This window comes from Mobula hypostoma, chromosome 13 (genome assembly GCF_963921235.1).
Source record: "Mobula hypostoma chromosome 13, sMobHyp1.1, whole genome shotgun sequence".
In the NCBI taxonomy this organism is placed as follows: Eukaryota; Metazoa; Chordata; class Chondrichthyes; order Myliobatiformes; family Myliobatidae; genus Mobula; species Mobula hypostoma.
In genome coordinates, this window is record NC_086109.1 from 61,335,242 (window position 1) to 61,358,478 (window position 23,237).

The 23,237-nt window shown below is 45.2% G+C and overlaps 1 protein-coding gene across 9 annotated transcripts in view; it reads right to left on the reverse strand.

Moving 5' to 3' along the window:
• Positions 1-23,237, reverse strand: part of lrrk1 (leucine-rich repeat kinase 1) — a 282,207-nt gene that overhangs the window by 22,857 nt on the left and 236,113 nt on the right. For 8 of the 9 annotated variants that reach the window (XM_063065804.1, XM_063065802.1, XM_063065800.1 and 5 more), the window contains 6 exons: positions 23,021-23,160; positions 20,490-20,739; positions 9,339-9,508; positions 6,662-6,859; positions 6,116-6,396; positions 2,796-2,990 (listed from right to left, as the gene is read on the reverse strand). In XM_063065804.1, coding sequence (XP_062921874.1) covers positions 2,796-2,990; positions 6,116-6,396; positions 6,662-6,859; positions 9,339-9,508; positions 20,490-20,739; positions 23,021-23,160 — 1,234 coding nt within the window. The remainder of the gene's footprint in view (positions 1-2,795; positions 2,991-6,115; positions 6,397-6,661; positions 6,860-9,338; positions 9,509-20,489; positions 20,740-23,020; positions 23,161-23,237) is intronic. The other variant, XM_063065801.1, reaches the window with a different exon arrangement.

The following is a 23,237-nucleotide window of genomic DNA, read 5'->3' on the forward strand; positions in this document are numbered from 1 at the left end:
ATTGTCCGGATGCATAACGGCTTGGAATGGCAACTGCTCTGCGTGTGACTGCAAGACAATGCAGAGAGTTATGGACGTAGTCCAGCACATCACAGGAAGCAGCCTTCCCTCTAAGGCAGGGGTTCCCAACTATTTTTTTATGTCATGGACCTCTACCATGAACCAAGGGGTCCTTGGACCCCAGATTTACTGGGGCAGCCAGAAGCGTAGACAGAGTCCACAGACGACACTTCTTGTAGCCCCAATAAAGCAGCCAGCATAATCAAAGACCCCACCCACTGTGGACATCTTCTCTTCTTCCCTCTCCCATTGAGCAGAAGATCCAGAAGCCTGAAAGTGCAAACCACTAAGTTCAAGTATAGCGTCTATCTCCTAAGACTCTTGAACAGACTCTTGTATGATCAGATGGACTCTTGGCCTCACAATCCACCTCATTATCTTGCATTTTATCATTTACCTGCACCGCTCTTATCCCAGTAGCTATTACACGTTATTCTGCATTGTTATTACTTTACCTTATTCTAGCTCAATGCACCATGTAATGATTTAATCTGTATGAATAGTATGCTAGGCAGGCTTTTCACTTTAACAGTACATGTGACAATAATGAACCAAAACCAATACTAATATCACATTTTCTGCTTCCCTGTTTAATTCTTCCTGTTCAAACCACATTACTTCAGACTGTCACCCTTCCTGACCTACTCTATAATACTCTCCCCTTCCATAACCATCCATTTCTTCTTGGTCCTTCTCGTCACCCTGGCCAACACGACCTTAACCAGTATCTATGCAATAAAACAGACTTCTACCCTCCTCTGAGGCCAGCCTTTCTTCTGCTGTCTTCCTCTATACTTCTCCCAGATTCCACCCACCTCGGTCACGGATGGGACAAGCTAGGGGCAGGATGGAAAACGATTGCCAGGTTGGTTGGGAGTGTTGGACTTGCTGGTGCAGGACAGGAACAATGAAGCATTGTCCAAAAACTGAGGTAACCACCAGGCTGTGTGGGAAGTGGATCGGAGAAGTCTGTGACTGGGAACTTATTAGAGTTGAAAGCAGTCTCACAGAGTGCTTTATTCTGATCTTCAGTCCAATGAACCACGCTGACCATCGGGCTACACTAATCCCATTTCATTTTACCCAGATTCCCACCAACAACCTCAAGAGTTGGCCACCCATCAACGTCGACTCCTCACTCCCGTCCAACACTCGCCCACACACTAGGGACAACTTACAGCCAGTTAACCTACCAGCAGGCATGTCATTGGGATGTGCGGAGACACCGGAGCACCTGCACAGTTTCAGGGAGGAGATGGACACTCCACTCAGACAGCACCTGAGGTCAGGAATGAGCTCGGGGAGATGGAGCTACGAGGCGACGCCCTGCTGACTGTCCCACCTGGTGGCATGAGCACGGCTGACATTTTCATCACTGCTTTTTAGGGATATGAGTACCACTGGGAAGGGCAGCGTTTATTGCCCATCTCTAAACGTTATTGATTGCTTGGCCACTTCAAAGGCAAGCACTGAGGTGGGGCTGGGTTACTGCTGGCCATCTGGGTAAGGAGAGCAAATTCCTCCGTGTAGGCCGTTAGTGAATCAGCTCAGAGAGAGAGAGTGTGTGTGTGTGTGTGTGGGTGGGGGGGGGGAAGGAGTTGTATTATAAACACCTGCTGACTATTAATTCCAGAATATTAGTGAGGTTATGCTCACCTAATGAGGGTTTTAACCCAGGCAACTGTATTCTTACACTAGGCCTCTGAGTCACAAGACTCAGTTGTCCCACTACACTTATCCCTGGGTTCATCATATTCTGGGTTTGTCTGACTGACAGGAGGTGCTGTATTATTCCATCGTCTCAGTCACCCCCTTATGGGGTGATTCCACTTGTCCCTTTACCAGCTGAGTTTCCACTTGCCCCTTTCAGCAGCACCCCAGTCCGCTCTAGTGTTAACTCCGTATTGCTACCCCTGAAAGATTGCTGCTCATTTCCTGGCTGTTACCACTGACTCTATTTAAGGTTTTAATGGGTTTAGAGCAGCCAGGGCTCTGCCTTGGGTCTTCCCTGAGCTTTTTGCTTTGGCTCTTGGCCAGAAAAACAGGAACTCAGCTGCATCTCCAGGCTCATTTCTGTAGTGCACAAGGAAGACAGGAGATGTTTCTCTGTATCAGAGTTGGAAAGTGAGCGGTTTGTGCACTGATTTGGCATTTGAGCCCTTTCTTGTTGTTGTAGCGTATTTGCACTTTCTAAATCTCTTAGATTATTTTCTAAAAGGCGGCAAGCTGTTTGTCCAGCACTTCCTGCCCCTTCACCTACCTGGCCTTGTCAATCTCCCACTTTCCTGGCATATCACTTTCTTTTCTGTCTCCTCACCACAGACTCTCTTTGCCCCAGTAAAGCAGCCAACATTGTAAAATGGCCCTCCCATCCCAGAGAGTTTCTCTTCTCCCCATCCCAGCAGGGAGAAGATACAAATGCCTGGAAGAACAGTGTGTACTCCAGGCTTAAGGAGAGCTTCTATACTGCTGTTATTAGACTATTGTATGGATCTCTTGTACAACCCTTGATCCCACGGTCTATCATTGTCATGGCCTTGCACCTTATGATCTATCAGCACTGCAGTTTCTCTGTAACTGTAATACTTTATTTTGCTCTTTATTATTGTTTTTCCCTTGTACTACTCAGTGTACTGATGTGATGGAATGATTGATATGGATGGTGTGAAAAATAAAGTTTTTTACTGTACTTCAGTATTTGTGACAATAATGAACCAATTTACCAATCTCTTTACCTTTTCGGGCTTGGTGTCCCAGCACTGATACATTAGATTCTGCATCCCGGGGAACTGCACCTCCTCCAGGGATCCCAGTAAAGGTCGGATTCCTTTGGACAGTTTTTTTGCAATCTGTGCCTGGTGGTGCCCAAGGATCGGCCGTTGTCCAGACAGCAACTCGTAAAGGACCATACCGTATGAAAACATGTCAACCTTAAAGAACCAAAGCACAGAACTATTGTGCAATCTGGAAGAATCCATGTAGCAATCATTCATTCCCACTCTCCCTCAAACCGTCCTGCAAATTCTTTACTTTCAGAAACAGTTCTCCTAATTTGCATTAAAAAGCTCAGCTTCATGTTACGTTTTTTAGTGCCAGTCTCCTTTGTTCTACAATCTCCGGTTGGTGACAGCTGGGATGGAGAAGAGACAGGGTAGGCTATGCTTGTTTTCCTTGGAGCAGAGGAGTCTGAGGGAGGAACTGGACAGAAGTGTACAAAGTTATGACGAGCATAGACACAACAAACGCATTCGGTGGCCACTATATTAGGTACACCAGCTTGTTAATGCAAGTATCGTATCAGCCAATTAAGTGGCAGCAACTCAATGCATGAAAGCATGCAGACATGGTCAAGGGATTCAGTTGCTGTTCAGACCAAACATCAGAATAGGGCAGAAATGTGATCTAAATTACGTTGACCGTGGAATGATTGTTGGTGCTAGACAGAATGGTTTGAGTATCTCAAAAACTGTTCATCTTTTGGGACTTCCCACGCACAGCAGTCTCTAGAGTTTACAGAGAATGGCGAGAAAGTAAAAACATCCAGTGGGTGGCATTTCTGCGCATGAAAATGCCTTGTTAATGAGAAACTTCAGAGAATGTCCAGACTGGTTCAAGCTGACACGAAGGTGACAGCAACTCAAATAACCATGCGTTACAACATTGGTGTGTAGAAGAGCATCTCGGAATCCACAACATGTTGAATCTTAAAATTGCTGGGCTACAGCGCAGAAGGCACGAACATACACTCACTGGCCGCTTTGTTAGATGCAGGAGGTACCTGGTAAAGGCGGCCACTGAGTGGAGTAGAAAACTATCGATTTGATTCTGGTTGTGTATTTTCTGCAAGGTCTCGTTTTTCTCTCTCCTCACTGTCTTGTATGATTCATGTGTAATAAACGATCTGCGTGTTATCTGTAGCGATGTGCCTGTGATGTTGCTGCAGGTTTGTCTTTGTACTCCTCCCCACTATGCTTGTACACTTGACTATAATCTCAACTTGACTTGAACTTTTCCCATAGCAAAGATGTCAAAAACTGGAGAACATACGTTTAGGATAAGGAAGAGCATGTTTAGAAGGGATTGTACCTAGAGAGTGGCTGAAATCTGTAAAGCACTACCTCAGTGGTTGGTGATGGCAGGAACTCTCGCCATAGTTTAAATGTTTCCAAGACGTATGACCTCCATCCAGGGGGAACAATTTCTTTCCATCTACTCTCTCCACACCTCTTATGTTAAATGCTTCAAACATGTGTGAGTTGCTAAGTTAGCTGGTCACTGTAAATTGCCCCTTACACGCAGAAAAGAGTACTAGAATCTGGATGGGGTAGGTGGGAATATGGGGGAGAATTAAGTGAGATAGTGTAGGATTAATGTGGATGGGTTTTTAATGCTAGACATAGAGTTGGTGGGCAAGGGACACATTTCCAAGCTACTGTTTATAAGGCTCTGATTGTTACTGGAATTCTTTGCAGCTGTCCCCAGCTTCTCCAGACTACCCGTATAACTAAATTCCTTTCTTGGAATTATTTTGGAAAGTCTCTTCTGCACCCCTTTCCAAAAGCGGGCACAATAGTTGGGGCTGAACCAGTGCTTCATCAAAAGTTATGCTGACATTGAAAAGCAAAATAAAACTACAGATGCTGAAAAAGTGGAAAATTCAGTAAAAATCAGGAAGCCAGGCAACATCTTTGCAGAGAGACATAAAGTTTCAGGCTGACGGCCTTCCATTACAATCGGAAACTGAACACACCATTACCAAGCACTAATGCCTTGTCCTTTCTCTTTAACTCTCTAAAGTTCCTCTCGCCTCCATGCATCCCTCCTTGATGGTTACAAGTCTTCTCTGCAACCCGAATTATTCAGTGTGCCGGGGAACTTCTAGAGATTCAAGTGAAGGTGTTCCCAGTACCAATGAAGTGAAGCCTATTTCTCCCAACAAAGTCCTTTGAACCATGCATTCCGCTCTTTGATCCGAAGATCCCCTACCATTCTGAACACATCTCAGACATTAATCCAGAGATCGGGAGAGTGCCGGTGAAGTTTCACAGGGTGCTAAAGAGGACACATGGAATTTGATGTGGTTTCAGGCGATTTTGTTGAGAGGTAGTTAGCTGATGAGAAGCACCTTAGGACCAATAATAGATCCTCCTCTCACTCCCAAAACGTCAATGTGAGAGCATGGAGATGTCATTGAAGGCCACTCCCTGCTTGTCATAGAGTGGAAAAGAATGGAAATTGGCCAGTCCTCCCAGGATTGGAGAAGATAGTCAGATGAACAATAGATTCAGAAAGCCCTGAATTGAAAGAGGGAGAATTCTTCACAGCTGGCCACTTGTGACTTGATTTCAGTGGATGGCAGGGTGGAAATCAGACAGAGGCTGGAGTAATGTGACTGGTATGAAGGTGACTGAAAGGCTTATCATATGAGAAGTGTTTGATGGCTCTGGGCCTCTGCTCACTGGAATTGAGAAGAAAGAGAGGTGACTTCATTGAAACCTGTCGAATGTTGGAAGTCCTTGATAAGAGTGAACGGGGAGAGGATGTTTCCTTTGGTGCGGGAGTCTAAGACCAGAGGACAAAGCCTCAGAATTGAGGGATGGCCTTTTAGAACAGAGATGAGGAGGAAATTCTTTAGCCAGAGAGTGGTGAATCTGTGGCATTTGTTGCCACAGGCGGGCTGTGGAGGCCAAGTCATTGGGTATATTTAAGGCAGAGGTTGATAGGTTCTTCATTAGTCAGGGCATGGAGGGATATGGGGAGAAGGTAGGAGATTGGGCTGAGTGGGAAAATGGTTCAGCCAGAATGAAATGATGGAGCAGACTTGATGGGCCAAATGGCCTATTCTGCTCTTATATCTTATGGTCTTATGTTGAGGTTTTAGTGGTGGAAGTGCAGGGTCGAGAAGAATGAAGCATCATTGTATAAAGAAAAGCTAAGACAACATATCCACAACCAGAGGACTTGACAATATGGATAGACATCACTAGAACTAGCATTGTATAATAAACTGCACAATTACCATATAATTGTTGGATAAGGAAATTCAGATTCACACCTTTTCGTCATAAACAATCCCTGGCATTATTTCTGGTGCTTGATATCCAGGAGTACCTTCTACCCCAAGGGCTCCCTCGTGGAATGACTGACGAGATACCCCGTAATCAGACAGTTTCACATTCACTGGGCACGCCACGTCCAGGGACCAGACCAGAACATTGTCAGACTTCAGATCGCAGAAAATGATGTTCTTCCTGTGTAGATAGGCCAACCCAAGTACGATTTGATAGGCTATTCTGTACGTCAGCATATGGCCCAGAGGTATAAAGGAGGTATCTGCTTGAAAGAGAACACATGTTTTACTGCCACACAATGTAAAGACCAATTCACTTCAAGCCTTCATTCATTCACAAGCTGATTGAACCCAAGTTACTATTCATAGGAAATAGCAATTTCACAATAAACCCAAAATTGCAATGAATTTTCCATTGGAACAGTACATTAAAGTTCACTCTAATTCCAAGTCCAAATCGACTTCTCATTCTCAATAATTTCTGCTAATACCACAACGCAATTCACTTTTAAGAGTTAAGTTTTCTGTTACCTTTAGAGTATTCAGTCAGCACCATGGTGAGACTGCCGAGTGGAGCCAGCTCCAAGGCAAAGCAGAGAGGGTGAATGCTGAGTCCCACCAACGCCACAATGCACGGGTGCTGCAGGGAGTGCAGTATGCTGGTTTCCTGCCGGAACTCGGAGAAATTCCGCAGTGCTTCCATCGCTTCCAAGTGCCTAAACATTGAATCTGAAGTGAAAGGTGGAACGTCTGATTAAAACTGGCAACAGCAACCACGGGCATCGTCAAACATTTAGGTTGGTGCTTAAACAGCAGAATTAGTTACTGATACTAGGGAATGAGGAGAATATGCCAATACCTGTTTCTCTACATTACACACAAAATTGGGCTTAACTCTGTTTATATTTTCTAAATGCCTCATTACTGATCCATTACAATAGATTCCAGCATTTGCTGCCACTGATATCAGCCTAATCATCAATTATTCCTAGTTTTCTCTCCCTCTCCTCTTTCCCCCAGTTCTACAGTTTTGGGAGAAGATAAACAAGTGCGCCCAACATCTATACAACCCTGCTTTGCAAAACCTTTCCGATACCAGGCCCTGGGGGTGTTTTGGTGAATAAGTTGTTTAGCATGCTGGCTTGCATCAATCAGGGCATGAAATTGAGGAGTTGGGACATTATGTTGCAGCTATTAAAGTTACTTAGCCAGCCGGTGGTGCACTGGCATCTGCACCAGACCTTGAGGTGAGTGGCCCTGGGTTCGAATCTGGCTGACTCCTTGCACACTTTCCATCCACGCTGGGTCAAGCGTTGGGTTGGCAACTCGGCCTCGTAAAAAACAGATACATGCTAAAGATTGCCGCCCGATGTGCCACAAGGCGCGGAGAGGAACGGCAGCAATTTAAGTTACTGGTGAGGCTGCACTTGGAGTAATGTGTAGAGTTCTGATTGCCTTGTTAGAGGACAGACTGGTGAGCGCACAGAAGCCATTTGCAAAGGTACTGCCTGGAGTAGAGATTCTGAGTTATAGGGAGAGGTTGGACTTGCTGGATCTATATTCTTTGGACCGTAGGAGAATGAGGGTGACCTCATAGAAGTACAGATTAGAACAGATTAGATGGCTGGCCATAGTCTTTTCCCCAGGATTCGGGAATCCAAATTGAGAGGCACAGATACAAGATAAGAGGAGAGAGATTAAACTTCTTTCCACAGAGGATAGTGAGTATCCCTGGAATGAGCCTCCAGAGGACTTGGTTGAGATGGGTACAAAAGGCAGTTGGATTGGAACATGGAGGGGAGGGGCTTGGTGGGTTATCGGTTGAACAAAGACAACCGAGACAAGCAGGCAGGATGCTGTGGTCAGCATGAACTAGATGGGCTGAAGGGCCTGTTTCCAAGCAGTATTACTCCATGACTCTAAAAAAAAATCTTGGCACCATTAATTTTTCCAACACCATTTTTGAGTTACAGCTGACTTTTATCTCTGGAGACACTCGAGACTTCCTGCTCTCCATCCTTTCCTGATTTTTGTATCTTCTCCATGGAATTAGACATTTCTTTCTTTAACAGGAGAAAATCTGCAGCTGCTGGAAATCCAGAGCAACACACACAAAATGCTGAAGGAACTCAGGAGGACAAGCAGCATCTCTGGAAATGAATAAATAGTCAACGTTTCAGAGCGAGACCCTTCTTCAGGGCTGGAGAAGGGTCTTGACCTGAAACAATGACTGTTTATTCATTTCCAGAGATGCTGCCTGACCTGCTGAGTTCCTCTGGGATTTTGTGTGTGTTGTTATACATTTCTTGAAGTTCTCTGCCTTTCCCTCATACAAATATCCCATCACAGTGTGTAAGGGACCCACATTAGCACTTGTTACTCTTTCCCTTTTTTCACAAGGAGCTTTTATAATCTGTTTTCTGTTTCTCACTAGATCGCTTTGTATTTGAATTTCCCTTTCCTCAGTATCTTGATGTTGCTCTGCCAAGTTCTGAAACTTTACTAATCCTCAGGATGCTACTTGTTTGGTAATATTATAGGTCCCTTTCTTTGATCTAACACTACCTTTAATATTTCTTGTTAGCTGTGGAAGGATTACTTTCCTGTCGTGTTTTTGTGCCTTTACGGGATATGTATGTCTGTAACCTATGTATTAATTCTTTGGCTTTTAACAACTTTTACAATCAACATGATAAAAATGGTTTCTTTTTATATACTGCTTACTATTATTCCTTGATGTGGCTAAGTGTGTCCATTTTTATTACTGCCGAAGATAAGTTTAGTAATTTTAATAAAGATGTTGAGAACTCCACCTGTGATTTTAAATGACCAGAAGTGACTTTATAAAACCATACTGAAGTTTCTAGTAGTTTAATTAGAGTATATCGGTCCACTTTGTGGGACTTAATCTTGTGAAATTCTTCTAAAACGCATCTACAACTAAACACTATCTGAACTGCCTTTTTGAATCAGTTGAACATCCTGATGCTTCTCCTGGATGAGCACCCAGCTTGATGGCCAAACTGAACTATGAACAGAGGTGAGAGAATGTGGAAAGCATTAACTAGAAATGATGTGGCGCATAACTGTTCTAGCTTTTGGAATCATAATCTTTTCCTCTAGTTCGCCAATCACACTGACATAAATAAGTAAAAACTCAATACCTGGGAGCACATTCATTAGGAAGACTTTTTAACAAAGTATTTACCCTTGCGTAGGTTACTTGATTGTGCTTGAGAACTTTTGAAGTGAAACTTTTTGACTGCTATGGGCAGATTTCTGTACTTTGCTTTGTATACGGTGGTACCACTACCTCCTTGTCCCAGGACATGGTCTGTACCATCACTTTGTTCCAAGTAGTTCACGTCCAGAAACAACCTGTTAAACAGTATTAGGCATGGTTACAAAAAAGAACATTGCAGAAAACTGCTTATACTTCAAACACACAACGGGGTACAAGATGCCATCTGGTTATATCGTGTTAGCGTTGAAGGGTCAGATCAGTTTGAATTACAGAATAGTTACAGGACAGGACAGAAAGAGAACCGTCTGGTGCAACTGCACCACCTCTACCCCTGGACCTTTCTTTGTAATCTTGAAAATTGTTTCCCACGACAGATTCATCCAATTCCTTCCAAGTCTACCATGGAATCTGCCTCCACCACATCTCCATGCAGTTCAAAACACACACTGTGCAAAATCAGTTTTCTTCATGACAACACATGAACATATATTAGATCTATTCTTTAGATTCAACTTTTTAATTAGACATATTCTACTGATCTTTTAACCTCTAATCAAAGACATTATATGTCATCTTCAAAAAGTCCAAAGTAAATTTATTATCAAAATACATATATGTCAACATACACAACCCCGAGATTCATTTTCTTCTGCATATTCAATAATCCACAATAAACATAACTGAATTAATAAAAAACCACACCAACTTTGCAGTTCCACCAGTGTGCAAAAGACAACAAAATGCAAATACAAAAAGAGAATTAATAAATAATAAATTAATGAGCAATAAATATCGAGAACATCAGATGAAGAGTCCTTGAAAGTGAGTCCATTGGTTGTGGGAACATTTCAATGTTCCCACAAGTGAAGTTGAGTGGTTATCCCCCTTTGCTTCAGAGCCTGATGGTTGAGGGCTAATAACTGTCCCTGAACCTGGTGGTGTGAGGTGTGAGGCCTGAGGCTCTTGTACTTTCTTCCTGAAGGCAGCAGTGAGAACAGAGTGTGTTCTGGATGGTAGGGGACCCTGATGATAGGGCTCCCCCACCACCCCGCGACAATGTCTCATGTAGGTGTGCTCAATAGTGTGGAGAGCTTTACCCACGATGGACGGGCCGTATCCACTACGTTTTGGAAGATTTTCCATTCAAGGGCATTGGTGTTTCCATACCAGGCCGTGATGCAACCAGTCAGTATACTCTCCACCACATACCGATAGAAGTTTGTCACAATTTTAGACATCATGCCAAATCTTCGCTAATTCCTAAGGAGATGGAGGTGCTGCTGTGCTTTCTTCATAATTACACTCACAAGTCCTCTGAAGTGATAACACTGAGGAATTTAAGGTTGCTGACCCTCCCTACCTCTGATCCTCAGATGAGGACTGGCACATGGACCTCTGGTTTCCTTCTCCTGAAGTCAATAATCAACTCCTTGGTCTTGCTGACATTGAGTAAAAGGTTATGGCACAACTCAGTAAGATTTTCAATCTCCCCACAATAAGGTGATTCATCACCACCACTGATTCAGCCAACAACAGCAGTGTCATCAGTAAACTTGGAAACTGCATCAGAGCTGTGCTTAGCCCCACTGTCATGGCATAGCGAGTAGATCAGGGCTCTAAGCACACAGCCTTGTGGTGCATCTGTCCTGATGGAGATTGCAGAGGAACTGACTGGGGTCTACAAGTGTGCAAATTGAGGATTCAACTGCACAAGGAGATATGGAGACCAAACAACACAGCTACGCTGATGGCTTGTCCCGTCTTCCACTACTGGCAACTGAAGAATCAAAGACTTCATACTGTGACCCAGCAGAAGTATCCCACACCACGTTGGTGGTCCAGTTGCAGATAACAAATTTCAAAATACAACGGGAAACAAGGAATGACCTGGCATTCCTAAGTCTCGAAGTCTATGAAACCACCTTGCAAGGATGACCGGCTCATGGTAACCCCGAGTTTCCAGAGTTCTCAGTAAGACGAGACCAACTGTTGGGTATGTCAAAGAACGCTGTTGTGTGGATCGCGTGTTGTGGTTCCCTCTAACCTGTGCACCAGGGTGTTAGAGAATCTGCTTAAAGGACAGCTGGGTACAGTCGAGATGAAGAGTCTTGCCTGGAGCTACGTGTGGCGGCCAGGAATAGATAAACAGATTGAAGACTTAGCCAAAAACTGTTTGGGATGCCAAAAAGTTCAAATGCACCCCCAGAGGAACGGTTACACCTTTGGGAGTAGCTGTAATCATCATAGCAAAGAGTACATGTTGACTTTGCTGGGCCATTCATGGACTCCATGTTTCTGATTGCTGTGGATGCTCATTCGAAGTGGCTGGAGGTTTTACCAATGAAGTCAATCACATCAGTGAAGACTGTCTCCGCTCTGAGGACTATCTTCACCAGAAATGGCTTACCAGAACAAATTGTGAGTGACAACGGACCACAACACATGTCAGAAGAATTCAGACTGTCCATGAAGAAAAATGGCATCAGACATTTCAAGTCAGCTCCTCATCACTCAGCAACGAATGGGTTAGCTGAAAGGTTTATCTAAACATTCACGAAGTGCACGAAAATGATGGACAAGGAGGATATTTCTCAACAGCACAAGGTGGACAATTTCCTTTTTGTGTATTGAAACTTGTTTATGCGATGACAAATCAAACACCAGCAATGCTGTTCATGAGCAGGAATCAGATCTCACATGGACCTCCTGAAACCAGATCTATGGAGGGAACTGCAGAATAAACAGTTCAGCCAGTCGCCAAGTGAATCAGCAAGGATCTTCAAGATTGGACAGGAAGACCCAGCGCGTGATTGTCGACAAGACAAGTGGCCACCCAGTAGGATAGCTACAAGAACTGGACCACTGATGTACATAGTAGATGTTGGAGATCAGACATGGAGACGTCACGTGGACCAGATACTGGATGCTCAACTGAAGGACACACCTGAGTAGCCTGCATTCAACAAGATGGACACACTACAGCCACTAGACTTGTCTCTCAGTGATGATCATGTCACTGACGGCAACATGATACGGGAAACTGAGAACGTTGTCTTAGAGAAGATACCTGCCAAACCTGACGTCACTCCACGGGCTCAGAGGCGTAACGAGAACGTCATCATTGACCAGACACCTACCAAACCCAATGCCACTCCACAGGCTCAGAGGCGTAACGAGAACATTATCATTGACCAGATGCCTACCAAACCCCATGCCACTCCACAGGCTCAGAGGCGTAACGAGAACGTTATCATTGACCAGACGCCTACCAAACCCGATGCCACTCCACGGCTCAGAGGCGTGACGAGAACGTTATCAATGACCAGACGTCTACCAAACCCGATGCCACTCCACAGGCTCAGAGGCGTGACAAGAACATTATCATTGACCAGACGCCTACCAAACCCGATGCCACTCCACGGCTCAGAAGCGTGACGAGAATGTTATCATTGACCAGACACCTACCAAACCCCATGCCACTCCACGGGCTCAGAGGCATGACGAGAACGTTATCATTGACCAGACGCCTGCCAAACCTGACGTCACTTCACAGGCTCAGAGGCGTAACGAGAATGTTATCATTGACCAGACGCCTGCCAAACCCGACGTCACTTCAAGGATCTGGAGGCACTATCCTGAAAGAAACGGAGCGCCACCCAAAAGACAGAACCTTTAGAACTGTGAAGTTGTTATGGACTGTTATTGTGAAAGCATGTTTAGTTGGAACATGGGTTTATGGAAGGGAGATTGAATGTTTTGCACATATACAGTTTTATATTGCATTAATCTAAAGAGGGAAGATGTGTAATGTATGGATCGATTTATTTTAGAGCAATGACCACACTCCTCAGCACTACATATTGATCTGTTGTCTGTGTATGCACTGTTACCTACACATGTGCAGAGACATTTTCTCATTGCAATGCGAATACACCCGTTAAAGCCATCTCCTGTGTGTATGCTTTTATTTAATTGATATGTAGGTGTGCACCCAACAGGCACAATAGGTAGAGCTCCCATACCCTCACACTTTCCCTATGGTCCTGAAGTTAATCTCACTCCCTCATGTTTTTCCTATTAGATTACAAGGATGTAGTCTCCTTCAGCCCCTTCCACAGCAAACGACCTCAGATGCAGCTGAAATCCCTCATTGTGGAATGATTCCAGGAAATCTTTTACACCTTCCTGAAAGTACATTAAACGATATCAGAAACAAACCAAGTTTGTGGCCTGACCAGCATTTTGTAAAGGGTCCTGGTTCAGATGTCCCTCCCTGGTCATTGCAAGGCTGGCCAGTTTGGTGCTGACTAAAGTTCTAGAAATAATAAACAGGGGAAAAAATGATGGGTTTTTCGGGAAGGCAATCATTATTTGTAAATGGCAGGTCTTGCCTGAGTACCCTAAATGAATATTTTGATGAAATTACAAAGAAGATATATGAAAGAATTACAATGGTCCTTCATAAAGGTTTTAAGGAAATGTTTGACAAAGCACTACAGGTAAAAGACTACAGAAACAAACTGAACCTCATGGATAAGATACATCACTGGCTAAAGACACAAGCTCCCCCATGAGGATTACAACCTTGTCGTGATTTGGAGGTTTGCACGCCTCAATAACCCGGAGAACTATTTTGCCTGCTGTCAGGACCTCATGCTTGGATCTTGGGAGGGTCACCCTTGCCAAACAGGTCAAAGGGTAAAGGCCAGACTAAGAGTGATCCACAGGTCTATCAGATTCGGGGGTTCAGCTGATGGCTAACTACCCTGACCGGTTAAGTAAATTGTTATGGAAACAGCAGTGATGTATCCTTCTATATCTCTGTGTCATGGTGTGGACAGACAGAGGCAGAGGATCTTCACTGCCACCCAGTTGCTTTAATAGTGAATGAATAAAAGGCATACATTGTGGGAAATTATTAGATTTTTTGTGATAAGACTGCTGAACGGATCCGGACCCGGATCTGGGCCGTACCCTCCAAATATCCGGACCTGCCTCTCGGTTTTTTTGCACTACCTTACTTTCAATTTTTCTATTTTCTATTTATGATCTATAATTTAAGTTTTTAATATTTACTATCGATTTGTAATCCAGGGAGCGGGAAGCGCAGAATCAAATATCGCTGTGATGATTGTATGTTCTAGTATCAATTGTTTGGTGACAATAAAGTATAACGTATAAATGTTCCTTTTTCGGACTGACGGATGACCAATACTGTTTCTATGGGCCAGAGTTGGGACCACTGATTTTTTTTTTCTGTTGTGTATGTTTGTGATTTTGATATTGGAATACAGAAAGAAATTTGAAAATTTGCTGAAGATAGTAAATTCGTGGCTGCAAAAAGTGAGGGTGACACAAGATTAGTTTGGACAAGTTGGGGGAATTCTGAGAAGTAATGAATGTTGAGGAGATCTGCTGGAGGTGTGCAAAATTTAAAATGGCTCAGATAAGGTGGACAAAAAGAAATTTTGTTCTTATTGGTGACAATATAAAGAGAAGGAGCAGATTAAAGGCTTTGGGAAAGAGGGGTGGGATGTGGGGCATCAGTACTTTTACTTAATGCCGTGTGTGGTGATAACTTGGCCTCACTGCCTGCAGGGGTGGTAGAAGCCAAGATGATTACAAAAGAATTTCCAATTTCAGACTAACAATAAAGAGGAATAAATTCTGAGGGCAAGAGGGACCAAGTAGGAACAGAACTAAATGAATTGCTCGACAGAGAGACTATAATGGATGTAGTGGACTCCTTCTGCGTCCAAAGGGTTTTAAAAAATTAGCCAGCTTGACATTCTGTACACGAACATACAGGTCTCTCTGATCCCACAGCCTTTTGGAATCTATAATTTAGTCTTCAGTGGGACTTTCTAGATGTGACTGCGTTCGCGCCTGTTTTGTCGGCTATTAATGTTTGGCAAAAACAGTACTTCTGGTTATTTAAAAAAATGTTTAGCCAAAATCACTGACATTAAGTTTCTATACTACATTACAACTGAAGTGGAAGTGACAGTACCAATACTGGTAGAATGCAAATCTGGTTTCCCCAGGCTTCTACTTCAAAGTTGCTCGTCGGGACACCGGCTAGTCTACTTCAGTAACTGTCCACAAGTAAATCGGATTGATCATTTGAAGCAACACACAGAAAATGTGGGAGGAACTCAGCAGGTCAGGCAGCATCTATGGAAACGAATGAAGAGTCGATGCTTTGGGCCAAGACCCTTTATCAGGACTGAAACGAAAGGTGGAAGACGCCAGAATAAAAAAGGTGGGGCAGGGGAAGGAGGTTAGCTGGAAAGTGATTGATGAAGCCAGGGGAAGATCTTCCCCCTCCCTTCTCAGTCCTGAAGGAGGAGCTCAGCCTGAAACATCAACTGCTTATTCATTTCCATAGATGCCGTCTGACCTGCTGAGTTCCTCCAGCATTTTGTGTGTGTGTGTTACTTTCCATTTCCAGCATCTGCAGACTTCCTTGTGTTTATGATCATTTGAAAGCCAGGTCTTGTAGCTAAACATATGGTTGACATGCAGTACCATGCTCTGCCTGTGCTGTATCATTCTATGAGAATACAGAATATAGCACAGGCTATTGCTGTGTCTGTCCCCTGTATGTGGTTCTACAATCCCCTAGCTGTCCCTGTGTCTGACCCCTGTATGTGGTTCTACAATCCCCTAGCTGTCCCTGTGTCTGACCCCTGCATGTGGTTCTACAATCCCCTAGCTGTCCCTGTGTCTGTCCCCTGCATGTGGTTCTACAATCCCCTAGCTGTCCCTGTGTCTGTCCCCTGTATGTGGTTCTACAATCCCCTAGCTGTCCCTGTGTCTGTCCCCTGCATGTGGTTCTACAATCCCCTAGCTGTCCCTGTGTCTGACCCCTGCATGTGGTTCTACAATCCCCTAGCTGTCCCTGTGTCTGTCCCCTGCATGTGGTTCTACAATCCCCTAGCTGTCCCTGTGTCTGTCCCCTGCATGTGGTTCTACAATCCCCTAGCTGTCCCTGTGTCTGACCCCTGCATGTGGTTCTACAATCCCCTAGCTGTCCCTGTGTCTGTCCCCTGCATGTGATTCTACAATCCCCTAGCTGTCTCTGTGTCTGACCCCTGCATGTGGTTCTACAATCCCCTAGCTGTCCCTGTGTCTGAACCCTGCATGTGGTTCTACAATCTCCTAGCTGTCCCTGTCTCTGTCCCCTGAATGTGGTGCTACAATCCCCTAGCTGTCCCTGTGTCTGTCCCCTGCATGTGATTCTACAATCCCCTAGCTGTCCGTGTCTGTCCCCTGCATGTGGTTCTACAATCCCCTAGCTGTCCCTGTGTCTGTCCCCTGCATGTGGTTCTACAATCCCCTAGCTGTCCCTGTGTCTGACCCCTGCATGTGGTTCTACAATCCCCTAGCTGTCCCTGTGTCTGACCCCTGCATGTGGTTCTACAATCCCCTAGCTGTCCCTGTGTCTGACCCCTGCATGTGGTTCTACAATCCCCTAGCTGTCCCTGTGTCTGTCCCCTGCATGTGGTTCTACAATCCCCTAGCTGTCCCTGTGTCTGACCCCTGCATGTGGTTCTACAATCCCCTAGCTGTCCCTGTGTCTGACCCCTGTATGTGGTTCTACAATCCCCTAGCTGTCCCTGTGTCTGACCCCTGCATGTGGTTCTACAATCCCCTAGCTGTCCCTGTGTCTGACCCCTGTATGTGGTTCTACAATCCCCTAGCTGTCCCTGTGTCTGACCCCTGCATGTGGTTCTACAATCCCCCAGCTGTCCCTGTGTGTCTGACACCTGCATGTGGTTCTACAATCCCCTAGCTGTCCGTGTCTGACCCCTGCATGTGGTTCTACAATCCCCCAGCTGTCCCTGTGTCTGACCCTTGCATGTGGTTCTACAATCCCCCAGCTGTCCCTGTGTCTGACCCCTGCATGTGGTTCTACAATCCCCTAGCTGTCCCTGTGTCTGAACCCTGCATGTGGTTCTACAATCTCCTAGCTGTCCCTGTCTCTGTCCCCTGCATGTGGTGCTACAATCCCCTAGCTGTCCCTGTGTCTGACCCCTGCATGTGGTTCTACAATCTCCTAGCTGTCCCTGTGTCTGTCCCCTGCATGTGGTGCTACAATCCGCTAGCTGTCCCTGTGTCTGTCCCCTGCATGTGGTTCTACAATTCCCTAGCTGTCCGTGTCTGACCCCTGCATGTGGTTCTACAATCCCCTAGCTGTCCCTGTGTCTGACCCTTGCATGTGGTTCTACAATCCCCCAGCTGTCCCTGTGTCTGACCCCTGCATGTGGTTCTACAATCCCCTAGCTGTCCCTGTGTCTGAACTCTGCATGTGGTTCTACAATCTCTAGCTGTCCCTGTCTCTGTCCCCTGAATGTGGTCTACAATCCCCTAGCTGTCCCTGTGTCTGTCCCCTGTGTGATTCTACAATCCCCTAGCTGTCCGTGTCCGACCCCTGCATGTGGTTCTACAATCCCCTAGCTGTCCCTGTGTCTGCCCCTGCATGTGGTTCTACAATCCCCTAGCTGTCCCTGTGTCTGACCCCTGCATGTGGTTCTACAATCCCTTAGCTGTCCCTGTGTCTGACCCCTGCATGTGGTTCTACAATCCCCGAGCTGTCCCTGTGTCTGACCCCTGCATGTGGTTCTACAATCCCCTAGCCGTCCCTTTGTCTGTCTCCTGCATGTGGTTCTACAATCCCCTAGCTGTCCCTGTGTCTGACCCCTGCATGTGGTTCTACAATCCCCTAGCTGTCCCTGTGTCTGACCCCTGCATGTGGTTCTACAATCCCTTAGCTGTCCCTGTGTCTGACCCCTGCATGTGGTTCTACAATCCCCGAGCTGTCCCTGTGTCTGACCCCTATATGTGGTTCTACAATCCCCTAGCCGTCCCTGTGTCTGTCTCCTGTATGTGGTTCTACAATCCCCTAGCTGTCCCTGTGTCTGACCCCTGCATGTGGTTCTACAATCCCCTAACTGTCCCTGTGTCTGACCCCTGTATGTGGTTCTACAATCCCCTAGCTGTCCCTGTGTCTGACCCCTGCATGTGGTTCTACAATCCCTTAGCTGTCCCTGTGTCTGTCCCCTGCATGTGGTTCTACAATCCCTTAGCTGTCCCTGTGTCTGTCCCCTCTGCATGTGGTTCTACAATCCCCTAACTGTCCCTGTGTCTGACCCCTGTATGTGGTTCTACAATCCCCTAACTGTCCGTGTCTGACCCCTGTATGTGGTTCTACAATCCCCTAGCCGTCCCTGTGTCTGTCTCCTGTATGTGGTTCTACAATCCCCTAGCTGTCCCTGTGTCTGACCCCTGCATGTGGTTCTACAATCCCCTAACTGTCCCTGTGTCTGTCTAAATGCCTCTTCAATGTTGCTACTGTATCTGATTCCATTTCCTGACCTGGTGGTGCATTCTAGGTCCTTGCCACACACTGTGTTAAAAAAAAGTGCAACGTAAATCTCTTTTAAATTTCCTTCTCTCATCTTAAACCTACACGCTGTCGTATTTAACGTTTCCATCCTGGGAAAAGACTCTATCTACCCTGTCTGTCCCTCGCATCATTTGATAAACTTTGATCAGGTCTCCCCTCAGACTTGGCTGCTCCAGAGGAAACAATCTTAGCTTGTCCAGCCTCTCCTTCTAGCCGACCCTCTCTCATCCTTGTGAAACTCTTCTGCACTCTTTCCAAAGCCTCTCCACCCTTCCTGTAGCGTGGTGACCAGTGGTGACAATACATTTTTATACAACTGCAATATGACTTGTCGACCTTCATACTCAACACCTGAACTAACGAAGGCAAGTGTGCGGCGTGCCTGCTTTACCACTCGATCGCCTTCTGCTGCCACTTCCAGGGAGCAATGGACTTGCGCCCAAGATCCTGCCGTACCTCTTACACCTAATGGTCCAGCCATTTACTGCATATTTTCCTGTTAAATTTGACCTTCCACAGTGTAAATCCTCACACTTTTCTGTATTAAACTTCATATGCCACTTCTCTGCCCGAACTTACAACTGATCTACATCTTGCTGAGTCCTTGGACAACTTTGCTCACTCTCCACAACTCCACCAACTTACATTTTCATCCAAATGATTTACGTATATTGTATAACGTCCAATTTAATGAATTTCAGTTCTGCTAACTTTCATGTGCAACCTTGTCAAACACCTTCTGATAATGACGAGCCACCTTGCATCCTTTGACATTCTCGGTTCGGTGATGAGTGCTGGGTTTATCCTGACCCCATGGAAGTGCCTCACACTCCAGCCATGACCAGGTACAGTGTGCTCAATACATACCCCAGTCTTGCCCACTGCCTCTATATCAACACATCACCATTCTGTCCTGTTCTGTTCAATTCCTCGTCTTTCTAACCTTGAATCACTCACATGCCATCATCGTTTTCTGTCTTCCCCACCAATGATATCTGCCAGTCTTTAAACTAAATGGTGTAGGGGTGAGGGGAGATTTAAAGTCTCAGGAAGTTACCACACAGCGTTTATACTGCAATTCCAACTGAATTGTATAGAATCAGCATGAACGGAAACACATCTGTCAAGGTTTTTAAGAGTCCACTAAGGTTGTAACAAGCAGAATCGATTCAGGGAACCAGTGGACGTGGTGTACTGGGATTTCTAGAAGCTAGTACACAAGAGATAATTAAACATGATTACATAAAACATAGGGATTGGGTATAATATAATGAGGATTAGCTTACAGATAGAAAACAGAAGAATAAACAAGTTATTTTTGGGTTCAGAGGCCGTGACAAGTGCGTTGGGAGCTGTGACAAGTGAGGTTTGGTGTAACAATTCAAGATCTTCGTAGTCTCTGTCACTTGTATCACCAGTGTAACGCATTTGCTGTTGATCTAGAGCTAGATGGTGGTGTGAGTAGTGAGGAGAATGCAGGCCCGAGGGGAACGCCGGTTGTGAGGGGAACGCGGGCCGTGAGGGGAATGTGACCGTGAGGGGAACATGGATCATGAGGGGAATGCAGGCCTGAGGGGAACGTGGGCTGTGAGGGGAACATGGGCCATGAGGGGAATGTGGGCGATGAGGGGAATGTTCTCTTCTCTTCTCTTCAATCTGCACTTTCTTTTCTTCTCTAACTCCTCATTCCAACTCCTTGTCCTTACCGGGCTGGGAAATCCGTCATAAAGATCTCAGGAACCAACTCGTCCAGAGGCACTGGGGCCATCGGGTGATTCGGGCACTCAATGTCCATGTGTTCGATGGCAGTGAGCAGGCAGTCCTCCATGCTGAAGTAGTGTAGTCCTTGTCCCTGGAAGTGGGTTTGTGCTTCCCTGGTGGTCGTGGGACTGCAGTGAGGGCAGGGGACGTACTGTTCAACCAGGGGAGCCCCATCCGTCTCAGTGGCAGTAAGAGCTGCAGATCACACAAGGGGTTAAACTTAGAATCATGGTAATTACAGAGTTTCGCATTCAGAAAGGGACAAAACAAAAATAGAAAGACTCAAAGCTGCAAGGAGCCACAATAAGCTTCGGGATTTCAATTAGAGGCAATTGAAAAAAAAATGTAGGTTTAAATATTTATGTCTCTCTCACATTCGCTAAAGAAACTTCTAGACTCTGCAAAAGAACGGGGTGGCTGGACTGGTTAGGTTCCTCCTACAGGGAGCTGGTCTGGAGCCAGTAGAGTCAGGAGCTTCCCCTTCAGGGTGAGACTGACACTGGCAAGGGCAGTGTTTAATGCCAGTTTCTAATGGTATTTGAGAAGGTGTTTTTTTATCCTTTTGCTAAGTTTCCTCTTATTTACACACACCTCAATGATGCCTCCCCTTACATCCTCCACTTTTCCAGTGTAGCCCAGATGACCTAATCTTGCCTCACTGCTAAAATGTTGCAGCACTAACACCAACCTCATGGAACTCCGCTGTACCTCCTGCAGATAAATCACATCTCTCCTACGATGGGGTGACCAGAACTGCGGGCAGCACTCTGTGTACAGTATATCATTCTTACATTATATGGCCCTTGTATCCTATGCATTGGGTAATAAAATATTCTCTGTTCACTGTTAGCTATCAAATTGACCAAGAACTGTGCATATAGTGTCCAAGATTTCTCTTTTCCTCCACAGAGCTCATCCTCCTCCCATTTACTGCCCATATTATTTTCTTTATTTACCATAATCTTTAATCACATTATCTACACCTCTGGTTTAAATTCCACTTCCAATTTTTCTCTCCAACTCACCAGACCATTCAGGTCTTCCAACAGCCCAAAGGTTCCCTCTCAGTCAAGCACAGGTACAATTTTTGTATTATCTGCATAATAATTTAACATGCTCCATAAATTATCGATAAGATTTCATTTTAGATGTTTCGCTGATACAACGGAATAGTCTATTTGGCCCATCAGTCTATGTGGTTGTCAGCAATCCAATTCCCACTCACCTTCTGTAATCCATTCTCTCTCACAACCTGATCATCTCCCCCTCCACTGATTCTTGTACCACCGCCTACACTGGTGGTAATTTACAACAGCCAATTTGCTTTCCAACCAAGCAGCTTTGGGAGGAAACCCATACAGTCATGTACAGATAACACCAGAGGTCAGGATCGAACTTGGGTCACTGGATCTGCGAGGCAACAGCACCTCCACACACTACACAAGGCACCAACTGGTAACACTTCAACAGTCACAAAGCACATAACAATCATTTCCCTTTGCTTCTTGTCGCTGAGTCAGCTATGGACTCAATTTGTCGCTCTCGTCATTACTGACCAGCCTACTGTGTCCAAGCTCTGCTAAAAATCAATGTAAGGTGTGATAATGATAGAATCCAGGAAAGCTGCCGCAAAGCAGGGGGCCATATTTGGCCTTTAGAGCCTGTGCGGGCTCTTTCACAGGGAAGTTGTGCTTATCCCTACAACTCCAATCTTCATCCATAAGTCTTGCGTTTCTAATGGTTGAGTAGTTCTGCAAAACCCTTTCCACACCATTAAAGGAACCAGCAATGGTCACATTTCAAAAAGACAATTCCAGATCTCTGCAATCGAGAGAACATTTTTCTGCAGGACATGAGTGGAAAGGAGAACAACATGATAGTTACTCCAGATCTCGTGCAGCATAAAAAACAATAAGCATATGAATACAATTAATAAACAAAAACAAAAAACCTTTTCTAGTTGTTCAGCCAATTTTGAATTCAGGGCATGTAGTTACTGAACAATTTGCTGGAAGATTAATTTTCTGCATCCACTCCATTAAACTCTTGCATAAATGCAAAAACATCAATTAGATCCACTCCTAGCCATCATTCCTAAAATTTCTACAAAAATTTTCTTATAAGAGATGAAGTAGCTTCTTCCTGTGACATCCTGGTGAACGTCCTCTGTAACCTTTCTAAAACTTGACATCTTCACAGATATGTTCACATATCCCGGATGAGCCCCAAACAGTCATTGATACAATTCTAATGACCAAATACCGTGGACCAAGAAATAACCATGGATGCCCGGGAAAATGAAAATATACCATAGACCCTATGATGGCTTTGGTTTAATGTCTCACCCATCCCTCTCTCGTGCCGAAATGAAGCATGGGCCAAGACTTGAGTGCAGAGTCACTGATCTCACAGACTTTCGGATTCGTGAGCTTGAGAACATCACAGGGAGCCGCTACGTCAAAGCCAAGGATCTTACCTGGAAACCACTGATCGATCAGAGAATTGACGTGATCAGTGATGAACGCAACCGCTGAGAAATCCCGTGTTTCCGACTGGCACCTGATTTTTATTCCTGCACTTTTTTTCCTTTTCCAGTTCACCTCCGACGACTCCACACTGCAAGAAGGAAGAGAGGTACTCGGGTTTGAGCCAAGCTGGGCATAGTCAGGTTCTCAAAAACCACAGGAAGTCCC